We start from the raw sequence: 16,818 nt of genomic DNA, 5'->3' as shown, positions 1-16,818 counted from the left end.
AGAGGAGGGCCTCCCCAGTTGATCTTGGAGCCCGTGCCGATTCATAGGGGGAGATGCGGTCACGAAAATAGGTGGGGCCCGAACCATTAAGGGCTTTGTAGGTCATAACCTGCACCTTGAATTGAGACCAGAAACTTATTGGCATCAATTATACAATACATGTCATTGTATAATACAGCAAAACAGTGTTACATGCAGGTGAATTTGTCTTTTAGTTACTGTATTTCAATATTAACATCAAGGCAATACAGAGTTTATGGTATGGTATTGTATGTGTTATAATACTTAGGCCTGTTTTTAATAACTCTCAAGCAACCAGAAACTACCATTCACTCATGGGTGCTGGTTAACTGAGAGTCTACTGTACAATTATAGCATTATAATTCCTCTTTAGGTGATATGGCTGCATCCTGCAGATTCCTGTATTTACTTAGCTTTCACATAACCACCATAGCTCCGTTGTTGTTGTTGTGTGCCTTCAAGTCAGTCTGGCTTAATTTGACCCTTAGGCAACCCTATCACAGGCGTTTTTTGGGCAAGATTTCTTCAGAAAGAGTTTGCCATTGATTTTCTCTGAGGCTGAGAGAATGTGACTTGTCCAAAGTCACACAGTGGTTTCCATGGGCAAACAGGGACTTTAACCCTAGTCTTTAGAGTCATAGTCCAACGCTGAAACAACTACACAATTTTGACTGTCAAATAATGTACAGTATATACTTTTTTGGGACACCTTGTGTATGTGCCTTTTAGATGATCCAATAGAAAGATGGCCCTAGGTTACAGTGTGCTTTAAAACTTGTGTGTACACAATTTAAATCTGGGACTAACAAGCCATTGATTTCCTTCCCTGCTACTGCCAGACTTTAAAATTTCAGTTGACAGCAGTGGGATAGGACAAGGCTTGGACACAGTTTCAGTCAGAAATAGTGTCTGCAACTACCTTGATATTGGCTGTGAACACAGCTGTTTTCAAATGTTTTGTGCCTTGGAGATATATACAAAGAGCTGTGATTAGGTTCAGTGCCTTGAACATACCAATTTGTTCTGAATGGTTTAGGACTCAAGGCTTATAGATCCCCCCCCCCCCCCCCCGCCGCCTTAGAGCTCCAAGCTCTATTAGCATTAAATACAAAATTTAGAGTACTGTCCCTGTCTTCCTGTTGATAAGTGGGAATTGGGATGGGAGTCACTGCATAACATCATAACTAGGGCACATAATGCATTTATAACTCCCCAACAATATTCTGGCCATTGCAAAGTATCAAAGAAACTTTAATTCCCACAACACAGTCAGTGTTCTTCCTCAATCGTGTGGTTCTTAACTTTCCTCTTTCTTGTTCTCCTGTTTGCAGGGCATGTCCCCTGTGGCCTCATCTGCCACCCGGATCGGGAGCACCTCATTTACCCTCTGGGCTGTACAGTAATTGTCCAAGGCATAAACATTCGCACTCAAGAGTTTTTACATGGGCATACCAACAATGTATCCTGTGTCACAATTTCTGCAAGTGGATCTTACGTGGCCTCTGGTCAGATCACATTTATGGGCTTCAAGGTGAATCAGGGATCCTTAAAAATGTTTTTGATTCTCAGTAACTGCTCTGATAACGTGGGGAAAGCCTGACTCTGAAATCTAGTTTCTAGTTATTTTTAAACTTTAGGTAGGAGCCCCCAGTGGTGCAGTGGGTAAAACCCTTATGCTGGCAGGACTGCTGACAGGTTGGCGGTTCGAATCCAGGGAGAGCAGGTGAGCTCCCTTTGTCAGCTCCAGCTCCCCATGCAGAAACATGAGAGAAGCCTCCCAAAAAGGATGGTAAAACATCAAACATCTGGGCTTCCCCTGGGCAACGTCCTTGCAGATGGCCAATTATCTCACACCAGAAGCGACTTGCAGTTTTTCAGGTCGCTACTGACATGGAAAAAGACCTTTAGGTTTGCATGCTTATGTCCTGTCAAAGCAGTGAACAGTCCTATTGTTGATCAGACTGAATAAAAAATGGGTTTTCAACTGAGTTAATGGTTGGAGCATAGATGAAGATGTTCATTTCCATGGGGATGATGCAAAGAAAGCATAAGTGATGAAGGGGTATAATGCAAGGCTGTTCTCAGAAAACTAGGGGCTCAGAGGCATGAGTCCTGTATTTCTGAATTCCTTCAGAGCATGGTACACATGTAAACCTGAGCACATAGCCAACAGTGCTTGAGTCTGCATACCCCTGAACTGAAGACAAGTTGAATATTTTCAGATAGCGACCATGTCAAGCCATGCATTTTAGTGCTTCTGCTGTGTGTGTTTAAGTATATTCTTCATCCTGTGATTTGACTGTGATATGGGAGTTTGCTGTAATCAATAGGGCTGTCTTTCTTAATAGGGCTGTGATTGATCCAAAGAGTAGTTGCACTCATGTATGGCAAGAAACACTTTTCATGGCTTTTTACACTAGTTTTGTTCATGTTGTTCCAAATCATGTCGCCTTACAAGCTGTGGAGTTAACTAAAGTGCTGTTGTCATGCTGTTCTTTGTTTTTCATACCCCAGGCTGATATCATCTTATGGGACTACAATAAAAAAGAGATGTGGGCTCGATTGTCACTTCACAAGGGTAAAATTGAAAATCTTGCCTTTTCTCCAAATGACCTTTATTTAGTATCATTGGGAGGTCAGGATGATGGAAGGTAATACTCACTGATAAGTAATTTTCTTTTTCTTACCATTTTTTTGAAACCAGAAGTCAAATGTGTAGAATACCACTATCCTGTTTTCAATCGGGAAAGAGCTCCACAAATCTCTTTCAGTTCTATTTTTGTTGTACATTGTGCTGCAAATTTGATAGGGGGAAAATTTTACCACCTTTTTTTTTACTCGTTTATTCTGGTGATGCATGTATTTAGGGAGAAATAGTTAAAATACAGTCAGCCCTCCACATTCACTGGGGTTAGAGGCACAGCTCCTCAGAAAAGTGAAAAACCACAAACAAAAATGCTGCTTTTTTAATCTAAGGGAACATCTTTCTCTAAGTTCTCCAGCATGACTCTAGTCAAATTGTACCTAATGCTAAGGGGACCTACAAATTCCTCTAGAGAACACTTATATCAGTATGCATCTCATTTTTTTAGAACTGGATGCATACTGTATTCAGCTGGGATGTATACTGATCCCTGATTAAACGTATGAACTGATTACTACAGTTCGCACATTTAGAAAATACTGTGCTTTGATTCTTCACACCAAGGAAGGCTGGCTCCTCCCAATCCATTCAAATGCCTCCCTATGTGACTCTGTGACCTTAAAAAATAAAAATCTAAGATTGTGCAATGATGTAGTCTCGAAGTCTTGTGAGTTTTAAAAATATCCTGCATCTGCGCAGTAATAGCTTTGCCTGATTGCTACCTTTTGGCGTGGAACAAAAAATCTACTGCTGATGTTGCTTCATTTAGTAATTCAATTTTATAAGGCCACACTCAAGGCGATTCAGAGGCACCAGCAGCTTCTGTCAGCAATGCTTCTCCTTTTGAGAAGGCATGACAGATATCACTTTGAAGTATTTGCTGATTGTGTTGCTGGAGGGGACGGTGCCCTTACATGAGAAGGGGCCACCCTAGAGCCAAGGTTATGATAGCTGAGGAAGGGATTTAGGAGGTTTTTGTATCAGTATAGCTAATTAAGAGAAGGAAGCAATTAAATCTGTATCAAAAATTATTACATTGCCTAGTTTTTTCCTGTGATATAAAAAGACAATTGAAGTTCTGCTGAACTGCTCTTTTACCTCCACCTTTCTTTCTACACACATCTTAAGGCAGAGGCAGGAATCATGTGACTCTCCAGTTGCTATTAGACTACAACTCGCAGCAGTCCTTGCCAGTGCCACCAGTGGTCAGGAATGTGGCGATTTACAGTTCAACAACCTCTGAAGCGCCACATGATTGCAGTTCCTGTCATAAGGGAAAATGAAAATATGGACTAACACCAAGCAAATCTTCACAAACGTTTGGGCAATTCAAATGATAAAGCAAACAAGACATTTATGCCTTTTAATTCCAAGTTTTTATTTAAACTGATGCAGTGGAGAGGATGCAAAAATGTTGAAAAAGCAAGACTGAAATATCTACATTCTTGTCCGCAGTTACTGAAGCCTGCATGTCATGATTTTTTCCTCTTCTACCTTTGAGAGGTGTGATTGTTGTATCTGTATGTATACAGTTAGCCTTTCATATCCATGGATTTTACATCCATGGATTCCACTAGCCTTGGCTGGAAACTGTTTGAAAAAAGTTACAAAAACGAAACCCTGGTCTTGCCATTTTATATGAGGAACACCATTGTATGTAATGGGACTTGAGTGTCCATAGATTTTGGGGTCCATGAGAGTTCTGGAATCAAATCTCAGACGATACCAAGGACCCACTGTATGCCCCTAGCCTCTATTGGCCTGCTTTTCCTTCCTATGAGTTAGAACTGGTGGAAGATATCATATATCAATTCAAACCTTAATTGCCTGAATTTGGCATACCAATCTGAACATAGTTACCAGCAGTATTTGAAGCCCTTCAGATGGTTCAGTAGCCTTCTGCCTAAGTTGCCTGTTCGAGACTGATAAAATTGAAGTTATTAAATATCTGGCATCTTGCAAGACTTGAGCAGTAAGCTGTGTTTGGCTTGGAGGGTCACAGATTGTGTAGTTAGTCTTGGCAGAATCATCATGCTGATGTCCAGAGTACTTCTGTATACAGAGCTTATACTTGCAAAATGTTCCATGGAATCTGTAAGTATTTTAAAGGATCAGTTAAGCTACAGCAGATTTTGCTGAAAATTACAGTTTCTTATAATAGTTTAATTTCCGTTCCCAAAACTGAGTGCAGGGAGGTGCTAAAACATATGTTTGCTTTGGCTTGGATTTTATTGGTAGCCTATTCCTAAATCTATATATGTATGTACTTGCAGTACCTGTTTCCTGTCATGGCACTGTTGTTGCAGTCAGTATTTTTCCACCTGTTAGATGACATAGTTGATCTGTGAATTGGGCTGCAAATTCATGATAAAGATTGTATTGCTACATGACGTGCGAAGGAACAGTCTAGATAAGATTTATTCTCACCTGATACCTCTGTTTTCAATGTGCTTATACCACTCGCTTTCATCCCATTCTGTGTCAGCTTACGCTCCTATCAAACAAGGGTCTAGGGCAACTTGTGGGTCCCTAGGTGTTTTAGCCTACAACTCCCAGAAATCCCAGCCAGTTTACCAGCTGTTAGGATTTCTGGGAGTTGAAGGCGAAAACATCTGGGGACCCACAGATTCAGAACCACTGGTTTAGTGTGAAGTGAATGGACAGTTAAGGAGTCTTGGGCTCATGCTTCCTGGGCTAATGCAAACAATTTGCAAGTTCACTTAAAATGCCTCAGTTCTAGAAGGACAGTTTGCATTTCCCCTCCCCAACAAATGTAAACATTTTAAAAAGGCAAAATGGCAGCTGGAAGTAATGCAGTGTTACTTCTGGTACATCCCAACTATAATAATGTGGCCTATGAGAGGTATGGGGGAATATTCATCTCTGGAGGGATGCCTACCCTTGCAATATAAACCTTTGGCATATGCTTGAATTCATGTTTAGGTAGTATTTGCACATTGAAACAGAATGTGACTTTTCTCCCCATCTACAAGTGAATTAAGGCCCTTTTGTGATTGTGTTCAAAAATACAAAACTATGGCTTACTGTTGGCAGGTGAATAAACTTGGTTGTACTTCTCACCCTGCAATTCCATGGATGCATAGTTGAGGAAAATCCCAAACTGAATTGCATGGGAAGTACTTCTAATTCATCGTTCTTGGAAGTCAAAATAATTTTTAAAAATCTCTCTGTTGTCTGGCAGCATAGTGGTGTGGAGTATCCAAAAGAAAGAAGCAATCTGTGGCAGCCCTGCTTCTGCACGTAGTGCTCCCAACCCAACTTCACTGGTATATTCCAACTGCAGGGATGAGATGTTCATTAGTGCTGGAAGGTATGACTTGATGTTTCAGGGAAAAGGCACCAATTTCATTTTAGATAGGATTTTTTTTGTTTCCCTAAAACTGCTGATCTCAGTGACACAAATAATAAATAAGTGAAAGAGCCAGCTATAGTTTCAGTGTTTCTGGACAGTGGCAATGGAGAAATGCACTGTAATTATGTGCTAGTGTTCCAGACATGCATTTTGGCATGTTTTCAGCCTATCCCTTTATCAAAGAAGTCCTAAATTACAGGATTCTGTGATTAAAAAGTGGGACTTTACATTGGATGCCTCCTATAACATTTACAGTGTTTACACTCAGATGTGCAGAAGGCATTGCAAAATTGCTGTACTGTGCACTGTGGCCTTTTAAATACTAGAATAAGTGTATTTTTGAAATTGCTAGATTCTTTCTTTCAGCATCCATAGCATGCAATCATTGGCTTTAACAGTCACCTTCATTTTCTTTGAGGCTTGCTGTATTTTGAGTGAATACTACTTATATATCAACAATTGCAGGCAGCTTCCATAGAAAATGATGTGACTTCTGAGTGGATGATGCTGTGCTCAGGATTTTTCTCAGTATGAAATGATCTAATCAACAAACTGTGTCTGCATCCCCCACTTCCAGACTACAGGAGAGTAGAATGAGTTTTTAAGTTCCTTATATGCCACAACAATACATAAGTGGGAGAAATAATAATAATAATAATGATAATAATAATATATTATACTATCAGGACCTCAAGATTGAACTTCAAAGACTCTGGCAAAAACCAGTGCAGGTAGTCCCGGTGGTGATGGGTACACTGGGTGCCGTGCCAAAAGATCTCAGCCGGCATTTGGAAACAATAGACATTGACAAAATTACGATCTGCCAACTGCAAAAGGCCACCCTACTGGGATCTGCATGCATCATCCAAAAATACATCACACAGTCCTAGACACTTGGGAAGTGTTCAACTTGTGATTTTGTGATACGAAATCCAGCATATCTATCTTGTTTGCTGTGTCATTAATAATAATAATAATAATAATAATAATAATAATAATAATAATAATAAGTAAGTTGCCACATACCTTTCTTGGCAGGCCTTGGTGGGGTAAAAGGAAAACAGGAAAGGCATTTCCTAGTACTGTACTGAAGTGCTTTATGACACACTCTCTCTGCAATTGATTTTGAAATCAACTCTTTTGGCTGCAGTGGAACCATTCGAGTATGGGAACTGGACCTGCCCAACAGGAAAATACGACCAACTGAGTGTCACACAGGGCAGCTGAAAAGAATAGTTACATGTATTATGGTAAGATACTTGCTTGTATGAAAATTACAGTATAAAAGGAAGTGGCATCTCAAACCAGGAAGAGAGTTTTTTAGTTGTACTGATGTGTTGGAACTCCAGCTTGGATCGTTACCTTGACGTGGTGCTGGGGCTTGAGTGACTCGATGAAACCATGAGCTATACCGTTCAGGGCCACCCAAGACGGGAAGGTCATGGCAGAGAGGTCAGACCAAGCACGATCCCTGGGGAAGGTAATGGCAACCCACCCCAGTATTCTTGCCATGAAAACTATATGGATCAGTATAACCAGAGAAATGTCGGTATATCATCGGAAGATAGGACCCCCAGGTCGGAAGATGGTCTAAATGCTACTGGGGAGGAGCAGAGGACTAGTCCAACTAGCCCCAGATGTGATGACGCAGTTAGCTCAAAGGAAGGCTAATGGCCGACGGTGCTGGAGGTGAAGGACGAATCCGATGTTCTAGAGATCAACACACTATAGGAACCTGGAATGTAAGATCTATGAGCCAGGGAAAACTGGATGTGGTTATTGGTGAGATGTCAAGATTAAAGGTAGACATTCTGGGAGTCAGTGAACTGCAATGGACTGGAATGGGCCACTTCACAAAAGATGACCACCAGATCTACTACTGCGGACAAGAGGAACGCTGAAGAAATGGAGTAGCCTTCATAATTAATAATAATAAAGTTGCGAAAGCAGTGATTGGATACAACCCCAAAAATGATAGAATGATCTCAATTCGAGTTAAAGGCAAGCCATTTAACATCATAGTGATCCAAACATACGCCCCAACCACAGCAGCTGAAGAAGCAGAATTAGATAAGTACTACGAGGATCTGCAGCACTTAGTGGATAACACACCAAAAAGAGACATTATTCTCATTACAGGAGATTGGAATGCTAATGATAACCGGGATCACAGGCAAGCATGGTCTGGGACAACAAAATGAAGCAGGACGTAGGCTGATAGAATTTTGCCAGGAAAACTCAATGTGCATAACAAACACTCTCTTCCAAAAACCTAAAGGACGGCTTTACACATGGACTTCACCAGATGGTCAACATCAAAATCAGATTGACTACATCCTTTGCAGCCAAAGGTGGCGGACATCCATCCAGTCGGTGAAAACAAGACCTGGAGCTGACTGTAGTTTAGATCACGAACTTCTTATTACAAAATTTAGAATTAGACTAAAGAGAATGGGGAAAATACACAGACCAATTAGATATGATCTCAAAAATATTCCCAGTGAATATGCAGTGGAGGTGAAGAATAGATTTTGGGGACTAGATTTAATAAATAGAGTCCCAGAAGAACTATGGACAGAAGTCCACAACATTGTTCAGGAGGCAGCAACAAAGTACATCCCAAAGAAAAAGAAAACCAAGAAGGCAAGATGGTTGTCTGTTGAGACACTGGAAGTAGCCCAAGAAAGAAGGAAGGTGAAAGGAAACCGCGATAGGGGGAGATACGCCCAATTAAATGCACAATTCCAGAGGTTGGCCAGGAGAGACAAGGAACTATTTTTGAACAAGCAATGCATGGAAGTGGAAGAAGACAATAGGATAGGAAGGACAAGAGATCTCTTCCAGAAAATCAGAAACATTGGAGGCAAATTTCAGGCAAAAATGGGCTTGATCAAAAACGAAGATGGCAGGGACCTAACAGAAGCTGAAGAGATCAAGAATAGGTGGCGAGAATATACAGAAGATCTGTATAGGAAGGATAATAATATAGAGGATAGCTTTGACGGTGTGGTGAGTGAATTAGAGCCAGACATCCTGAGGAGTGAGGTTGAATGGGCCTTAAGAAGCACTGCTAACAACAAGGCAGCAGGAGACGATGGGATCCCAGCTGAGCTCTTTAAAATCTTGGAAGGTGATGCTGTCAGGGTGATGCATGCCATATGCCAGCAAATATGGAAAACACAAGATTGGCCATCAGATTGGAAAAAATCAATATATATCCCCATACCAAAAAAGGGAAACGCTAAAGAATGCTCAAACTTCCATACAGTGGCACTTATTTCCCATGCCAGTAAGGTAATGCTCAAGATCCTGCAAGGCAGACTCCAGCAATACATGGAGGGAGAGTTGCCAGATGCCCAAGCTGGGTTCAGAAAAGGCAGAGGAACGAGAGACCAAATTGCCAATATCCGCTGGACAATAGAGGAAGCCAGGGAGTTTCAGAAAAAACATCTACTTCTGCTTTATTGACTATTCCAAAGTCTTCGACTGTGTGGATCATAATAAACTATGGCATGTTCTTGGTGGTATGGGGATAGCAAGTCACCTTGTCTGTCTCCTGAGAAATCTGTATAAAGACCAAGTAGCCACAGTAAGAACAGATCACGGAACAATGGTTCAAGATTGGGAAAGGAGTGCAGCAGGGCTGCATACTTTCACCCTCCCTACTTGTACGCAGAACACATCGTGCGACATACGAGGCTTGAGGAATCCAAGGCCGGAGTTAAAATTGCTGGAAGAAACATTAACAACCTTAGGTATGCAGATGATACCACTCTGATGGCCGAAAGCGAGGAGGAGCTGAGGAGCCTTATCACCAAGGTGAAAGAAGAAAATGCAAAAGCTGGGTTGCAGTGAAACGTCAAGAAAACCAAGATTGATAACTGGCAAACAGGGCCGGTTTGTCCTATGAGGCCCGTTAAGCTGCGGCCTCGGGCGCACGCCGCTAGGGGGCGCTGTCGACGCCTCGACAGTGCCCCGTAGCACCGCCGCTGCCGCCGCGCCGCACCAAACTGCAAAGCGCTGAAGTTGCTGGACGCAGGCGCAGATCGGCTGGGCGATCTGCGCCTGTGTCCAGCAACTTAGGCCGGCTAGACCAGAGCCCACTGGGCGGGAGGCGGGGCACCGTCAGGGCGGTGCCCCGCCTCCCGCCCAGCGTGCCCTGGCCCCGCCTCCCACGCTGCGTGGGAGGTGGGATCAGGGCGAGTAGCGCGGGAGGCGGGGCCAGGGTTGGACCTCCGCTGCAGTCTGGCCAGCTGGAAAAGGCCAGACGGGCGAGGGTGAGTAGCGTGGGAAGCGGGGCCAACCCTGGCCCCGCCTCCCGCGCTACTCACCCTGACCCCGCCTCCCACGCTGCGTGGGAGGCGGGGCCAGGGGATGCTGAGCGGGAGGCGGGGCCAGGGCGCGGGAGGCGGGGCCCACCGGCACCGCGGGAGGCGTGGCCATGTGCCTCCCACGACACATGGCCACGCCTCCCGCGGCGCCGGCGGGGGGGGGCTTTTCCCCACCCCCGCTTAATATTTTAAATTTTCTCCGGGCGGCCCTGCTGGCAAATAGAAGGAGAAAACGTGGAGGCAGTGACAGACTTTATATTTCTAGGTGCGAAGATCACTGCAGATGCAGACTGTAGCCAGGAAATCAGAAGACGTTTACTTGTTGGGAGGAGAGCAATGGCCAACCTTGACAAAATAGTGAAGAGCAGAGACATCACACTGGCAGCGAAGGTCCGCATAGTGAAAGCAATGGTATTCCACATAGTAACCTAATGGATGTGAGAGCTGGATCATAAGGAAGGCTGAAAGAAGGAAGATAGATGCTTTTGAACTGTGGTGCTGGAGGAAAATCCTGAGAATGCCTTGGACCGCAAGAAGATCCAACCAGTCCATCCTCCAGGAAATAATGCCCGGCTGCTCACTGGAGGGAAGGATATTAGAGGCAAAGCTGAAGTATTTTGGCCACATCATGAGGAGACAGGAAAGCTTGGAAAAGATCACGATGCTGGGGAAAATGGAAGGAAAAAGAAAGAGAGGCCGACCAAGGGCAAAATGGATGGACGGTATCCTTGATGTGACTGGCTTGACCTTGAAGGAACTGGGGGCGGTGATGGCCGACAGGGAGCTCTGGTGTGGACTGGTCCATGAGGTCACGAAGAGTCAGAGACGACTAAACGACTGAGCAGGCAGGATGTATTGGAAAGGGCTTTCTTAAGGAAAATAGTATTTTCGGGAGGCTAATGGATTTCCAAGGTCTTCTACTCATACCTTCCTGTCAGGAGCTGCCAGGATGCATAAACCTCCAATCATTGGCTTCAGCTTGTATAGGGACTAAAGGGAGGCAGAAGACCCTCGGATAACCATTCTGTAAAAAGGCTCAAAGCTGGGAGACAGTAAAATCAGAGGACTGAAATATCCCATTTAGTCATCCCAGGGATCTTCCATGTCATCCCTAGAGCAGTAAAAGCAATAACTTTTGTCAAAGCTGAGTCCAGAAGGCTCAACGTGCATGTGAAAAATGTACCTTCTCATTAATTGAAATCTTCATTAGAATTCCTTTTCTAGGTCCCTCTGCTATTAGAAAGATTTGCTTTACGCTTAAAGAGCTGGGCATGTTTAGCCTGCAGAAGAGAAGGCTGAGAGGAGACATGATAGCCATGTACAAATATGTGAAGGGAAGTCATAGGGAGGAGGGAGCAAGCTTGTTTTCTGCTGCCCTGCAGACTAGGACACGGAACAATGGCTTCAAACTACAGGAAAGGAGATTCCACCTGAACATCAGGAAGAACTTCCTCACTGTGAGGGCTGTTCGACAGTGGAACTCTCTCCCCGGGGCCGTGGTGGAGGCTCCTTCTTTGGAGGCTTTTAAGCAGAGGCTGGATGGCCATCTGTCGGGGGTGCTTTGAATGCGATTTCCTGCTTCTTAGCAGGGGGTTGGACTGGATGGCCCATGAGGTCTCTTCCAACTCTACTATTCTATGATTCTATGAAACAATGCTGGTGGAAATCTTCAGAGCACCCTTTTTGTTTGTTGCACCTAATGTTTTGGTCATTCTTCCCCAGGAAGATTTGCTTTACGCTTACAGCTGTGTGGGCATTTATTTTTGAGTCCTTTCAAACCAAAGGAAACATTTTATTATATTTTATTCTTCAATTATCTTTATGCTGTGCTTCATTTTCACTGAATAATTGTTTTCTTTGTTAAATTATTCTTAATGTGTTTTGGATTGATGTTCAGTAACATATATTTTCAGAAGTCACAGTTGTAAATGTATTAAGTAAATAAATACACTGAACATCATCAATGGCAGTAACAGGACTTGAATAAACACTTAGTTTTCCGTGAGGTCTATTATTTTTCCATAGGAGTTGTCTTTAGCTCATTAAATTATGTAACAAAATTTGAAAATTTTTCTGTTCCTAGTTTGAAAGTGTTATTTCCTGTTTAATTGTGCTGTACTTTGAAAGTAGTTGTTATACTCCAGAAACTTCATTTTTTGGCAGCCACAAACTACTGAATTGTTTGAGATTCTATGAGATATTAATTGAAAAACTATAGAAAAATGTGCTGCAGGATGTTGCGTAAAAACAAGGTTTTTCCAGTTTAATAAACCTTTTCCATGTTTTTATGATAGAATCAATTAGGAAATGACATTTATAGCCCAGGAACAACATTCACGTTACAAAGTGTTATTCAAAAGAGAAAGTGGCCAGAAATTTGTGGTATGCTAGTTCAATGTTTTTTTCATTACAGTGAGGGTGTAGTATATGCCTTTAATCTTTCTCCTTCTCCAGATCACTGATGATGACAAATACTTCTGTATTGGCACATCTACTGGTGATATCGTGAAACTCAATACAAAAAGCACATTGATGAGTGATTATGGTCCAGTGAAGGATAAATTCAGCCTGGTAAGTGGTTATTCTATTCTTCATCTCATTGGTAGACGCTCAAGTAGTTGTAGTGCCTGCAATTACTATAGCATCCCAGCTAAAAATCAGTAGGTACAAAATTACTTAGAACCTGATAAAGCCACCTCAGTCTGTGACTCTTCTGCCTTTACCTTGGCTGTGTTCTTTAAACATACTTTTGGCTGGTCACAGACTGAGCCGGCATCTGACATGCCCATTTGATTAGCTGCAGTATGGAATCTGGTCTTTTATAATAAGCAAATCCAATCAATTGATCGCCAATGAGGATAGCTGAAATTTTTTTGCTATGCTAAGAGGTCTGCTGATCTGATACTTATAGTTGATAAACCTGATGTCCTGACAACCTCCTTTTCTCTAGGTTGCACAGCCTGTTACCTTTTCTTCTTTATAAACTTTTCTACATCTTGGTGTGTTTGGGCAGTGGTAATTTGTTAGTTTAAAATGAGAATAATGCAGGCTGAGTATACCTTATCCAAAATGCTTGGGATCCGAAGTGTTCTGGGTTTTGGATTTTTTAAAGATTTTGGAATACCTGCATTTGCATATGCATAAAAAGTTTATGAAATGGGACCCAAGTCTAAACATGGAATTCATTTATGTTTAACTAGCTGTGCCCGACCACGCATTGCTGTGGCGTTGTCTGGTGGTGTTGGTGAGAAATTGTTGAGGTAGTGGTGGTATTGAATGTCTGTTGTATGGTTGTCTTTATGTTTAGTATGCATTTGGTTGTTTGTGTACTGTGAAAGTGGTGAAGGTAGAGGGGGGTCTATGTCCCTGTGTAGTATTGTATAGTATTTATACGTTGTCCATGTGTTGTGAATGCTTGGATTGTGTCCTGCTGCATAGTAGAAAGGGTTGGGCTGGATGGCCCTTAGGGGTCTCTCCAAACTCTTGGATTCTATGCTTCTATTATTATTATTATCATCATTATCATCTTCTTCTTCATCATCATCATTATTATGTAGAGGCTGGATGGCCATCTGTCAGGAGTGCTTGGATTGTGTCCTCCTGCATGGTAGAAGGAAGTTGACCTGGATGATCCTTAGGGGTCACTCCAAACATTAGGATTGTATGATGATGATGTTATTATTATTATTATTATTAGTATTAGTATTAGTATTGAGAGGCTGAGTGGCCATCTGTTGGGAGTGCTTGGTTTGTGTCCTGCATAGCAGAATTGGGTTGGACTGGATGGCCTTTAGGGGTGTCTCCTAACTGTCTGATGCTATGATTCGATGTGTATTATTATTGTGCAGATATTGGATGGCAATCTGTCAGAAGTGGTTGGATTGTGTCCTCCTGCATGATATAAGGAAGTTGAACTGGATGATCCTTAGGGGTATCTGCTAACCTTAGGATTGTATGATAATCTTGTTCTTATTATTATTGAGATGCTGGCTGGCCATCTGTTGGGAGTACTTGGATTGTATCGTCCAATGGCAGAGTTGGGTTGGACTGGATGGCCTTTAGGGGTCTCTCCTAACTGTCTGATTCTATGATTCGATTTGTATTATTACTGTGCAGATCTTGGATGGCCATCTGTCAGGAGTGCTTGGTTTGTGTCGTCCTGCATGGTAGAAGGAAGTTGAACTGGATGATCCTTAGGGGTGTCTCATAACCTTATGATTGTATGATCTTCTTCTTCTTCTTCTTCTTCTTCTTATTATTATTATTATTATTATTATTGAGAGGCTGGGTGGCCATCTGTTGGGCGTGCTTGGATTGTGTCCTCCATGGCAGAATTGGGTTGGACTGGATTACCACAGTAATTATTTCATATTACAGTAGAATCTCACTTATCCAATATTCGCTTATCCAGTGTTCTGGATTATCCAACGCAGTCTGCCTTTTAGTAGTCAATGTTTTTGTAGTCAATGTTTTAAATTCATTGTGATATTTTGGTGCTAAATTTGTAAATACAGTAATTACAACATAGCATTACTGAGCATTGAACTACCTTTTCTGTCAAATTTGTTGTCTAACATGATGTTTGGTGCTTAATTTGTATAATCATTACCTAATTTGATGTTTAATAGGCTTTTTCTGAATCCCTTCTTATTATCCAACATATTCACTTATCCAACGTTCTGCCGGCCTGTTTATGTTGGATAAGTGAGACTCTACTGTATATTTATAATCTTATATTATCTGCTTAGAACTGGATTATATGAGGCCCCTTCTACACAGCTGTATAAAATGCACACTGAAGTGAATTATCTGGCAGTGTGGACTCAAGATAATCCAGTTCAAAGCAGATAATATAAGATTATAAATGGGGAATATAGCTGTGTGGAAAGGCCTTGAGTCTACACTGCCATATAATCCAGGTAAAATCAGATAATGTGTATCTTATAGGCAGTGTGGAAGAGGCCTAAGTGAGGTGTAACTCTGCCTGTCCCCTGGGCTGAGTAGATTGCTAGGAGACCAAGTGGGCAGAGCTTAGCCTTGTAACTGGCAACAATTGGATAAAAACAATTATTCGTTTCCCTCTAATTAGGACTTTGTTTTTCTTTTCTTATTGTTGTATGAACGTAGAGGCATGGATGAGGGGTTGTGTTGCCAAGTTTAGTGTTTCTGGGATGTGTAGTTTTGTTGTTTTGTCCTAGGCCAATTTTTTTTTATCCTTTTATATATATAGATATACATCTTTTACACATGGCCTACATATATAAAATTGTTAAATGTTTTTGCAAATGAAACAGTTTTGTACATTGAACCATAAGAAAGCAAAGGTGTCACTATTTTAACCAACCTTTGGATACTTCGGGATTTTGGTATAATTAGGACTTTGGAATTCCAGAGAAGAGATGGCCAGTCTGTGCAAACAAATATAAAAACACCAGAGGGTGATTTACACTAGGCTGCTGAGTTCAGTTTTGCCAGCTCTGACTGACAGAAGCTCTCCAAGGGCCAGCTACCTGGCGTTTTAACTGAATAGGATATCTTCATACAGAACATGGGTTCTGCTGCTAAGCATAAGGACTCGAGACTATTTTTGTACAGTATTAGACAAAAGGGATATCTGATAAGAAGGTGTGATGTGTTGGCTCCCACTCCTTTTCAGCCTTCATATCAGACTTAAGGGCATTTTCCTTTCTGACAAGGAGCCTTTCAGTGTGCTGATTCAGATGATGTTGTCAATTTGGCTCCTCATGAACCTTCACTGAGCAATCAGGAATCAGAACCCACATGTGTATGATTTGCTTCATTTGACACAGTATCCAATGGTTGTTGCCCCACTGGGCAGGATCCTCAAAATGTCTATTAAAACAAAGCTGTCATAGTAGCTGAATCAAGCTAAGAAAAATACTGACATCCTTACATTTACCACTGTGCAATGAACATACAGAAAATAGTTTATATTTGGGAGTAAGAAACCTGATACGACAGATCAATTGACTTTTAACTACCGTATATACTCATGTATAAGTCAATCTTACGTAAAAGTCAAGGTCAGGTTCTTGATGTGTACCATGGTTATTGATATGTACCATGGATAAGTCAAGGGTTAAGCACCAATGTCACCTCAGGGAGACAGCCACCCCAGGCTGCTGCTTCCTTTTTCCCACCGAGGCATGCAAAAAGGTCAAAGGTGATGGAGACCGTAATTAGTGCTTCTTTCAGGTTCTTTTGGGACAAACTAAGCTCAAACTTTTTCCACTCCACTCAAAGAAAGAGATGGTTTCTTTTTTTGATAGGAATTATGTTACCGTAGAGTACTGACACTGATAAATCAACAGATTTTTTTTGGGTTGATTTCTTGGTAAAAATTTCTAGACTTATATATGAGCGTATAGGATAGATAGAGGAAATTTTCAGCTGTAGATGATTTCTTGTCTATTAGACATTGTCAAATA

The 16,818-nt window shown here is 41.9% G+C and overlaps 1 protein-coding gene across 1 annotated transcript in view; it reads left to right on the top strand.

The window, feature by feature from the left end:
- Nucleotides 1–16,818, top strand: part of cfap52 (cilia and flagella associated protein 52) — a 38,824-nt gene that overhangs the window by 2,805 nt on the left and 19,201 nt on the right. Inside the window, exons 2-6 of the mRNA XM_003217159.3 lie at nucleotides 1,353–1,552; nucleotides 2,536–2,672; nucleotides 5,868–5,996; nucleotides 7,189–7,288; nucleotides 12,824–12,940. Of these exons, the coding sequence (XP_003217207.1) occupies nucleotides 1,353–1,552; nucleotides 2,536–2,672; nucleotides 5,868–5,996; nucleotides 7,189–7,288; nucleotides 12,824–12,940 (683 nt within the window). The remainder of the gene's footprint in view (nucleotides 1–1,352; nucleotides 1,553–2,535; nucleotides 2,673–5,867; nucleotides 5,997–7,188; nucleotides 7,289–12,823; nucleotides 12,941–16,818) is intronic.

Source organism: Anolis carolinensis, chromosome 2 (genome assembly GCF_035594765.1).
Source record: "Anolis carolinensis isolate JA03-04 chromosome 2, rAnoCar3.1.pri, whole genome shotgun sequence".
Classification (NCBI taxonomy): domain Eukaryota; kingdom Metazoa; phylum Chordata; class Lepidosauria; order Squamata; family Dactyloidae; genus Anolis; species Anolis carolinensis.
This window is presented reverse-complemented; position numbering and strand designations above follow the sequence as displayed.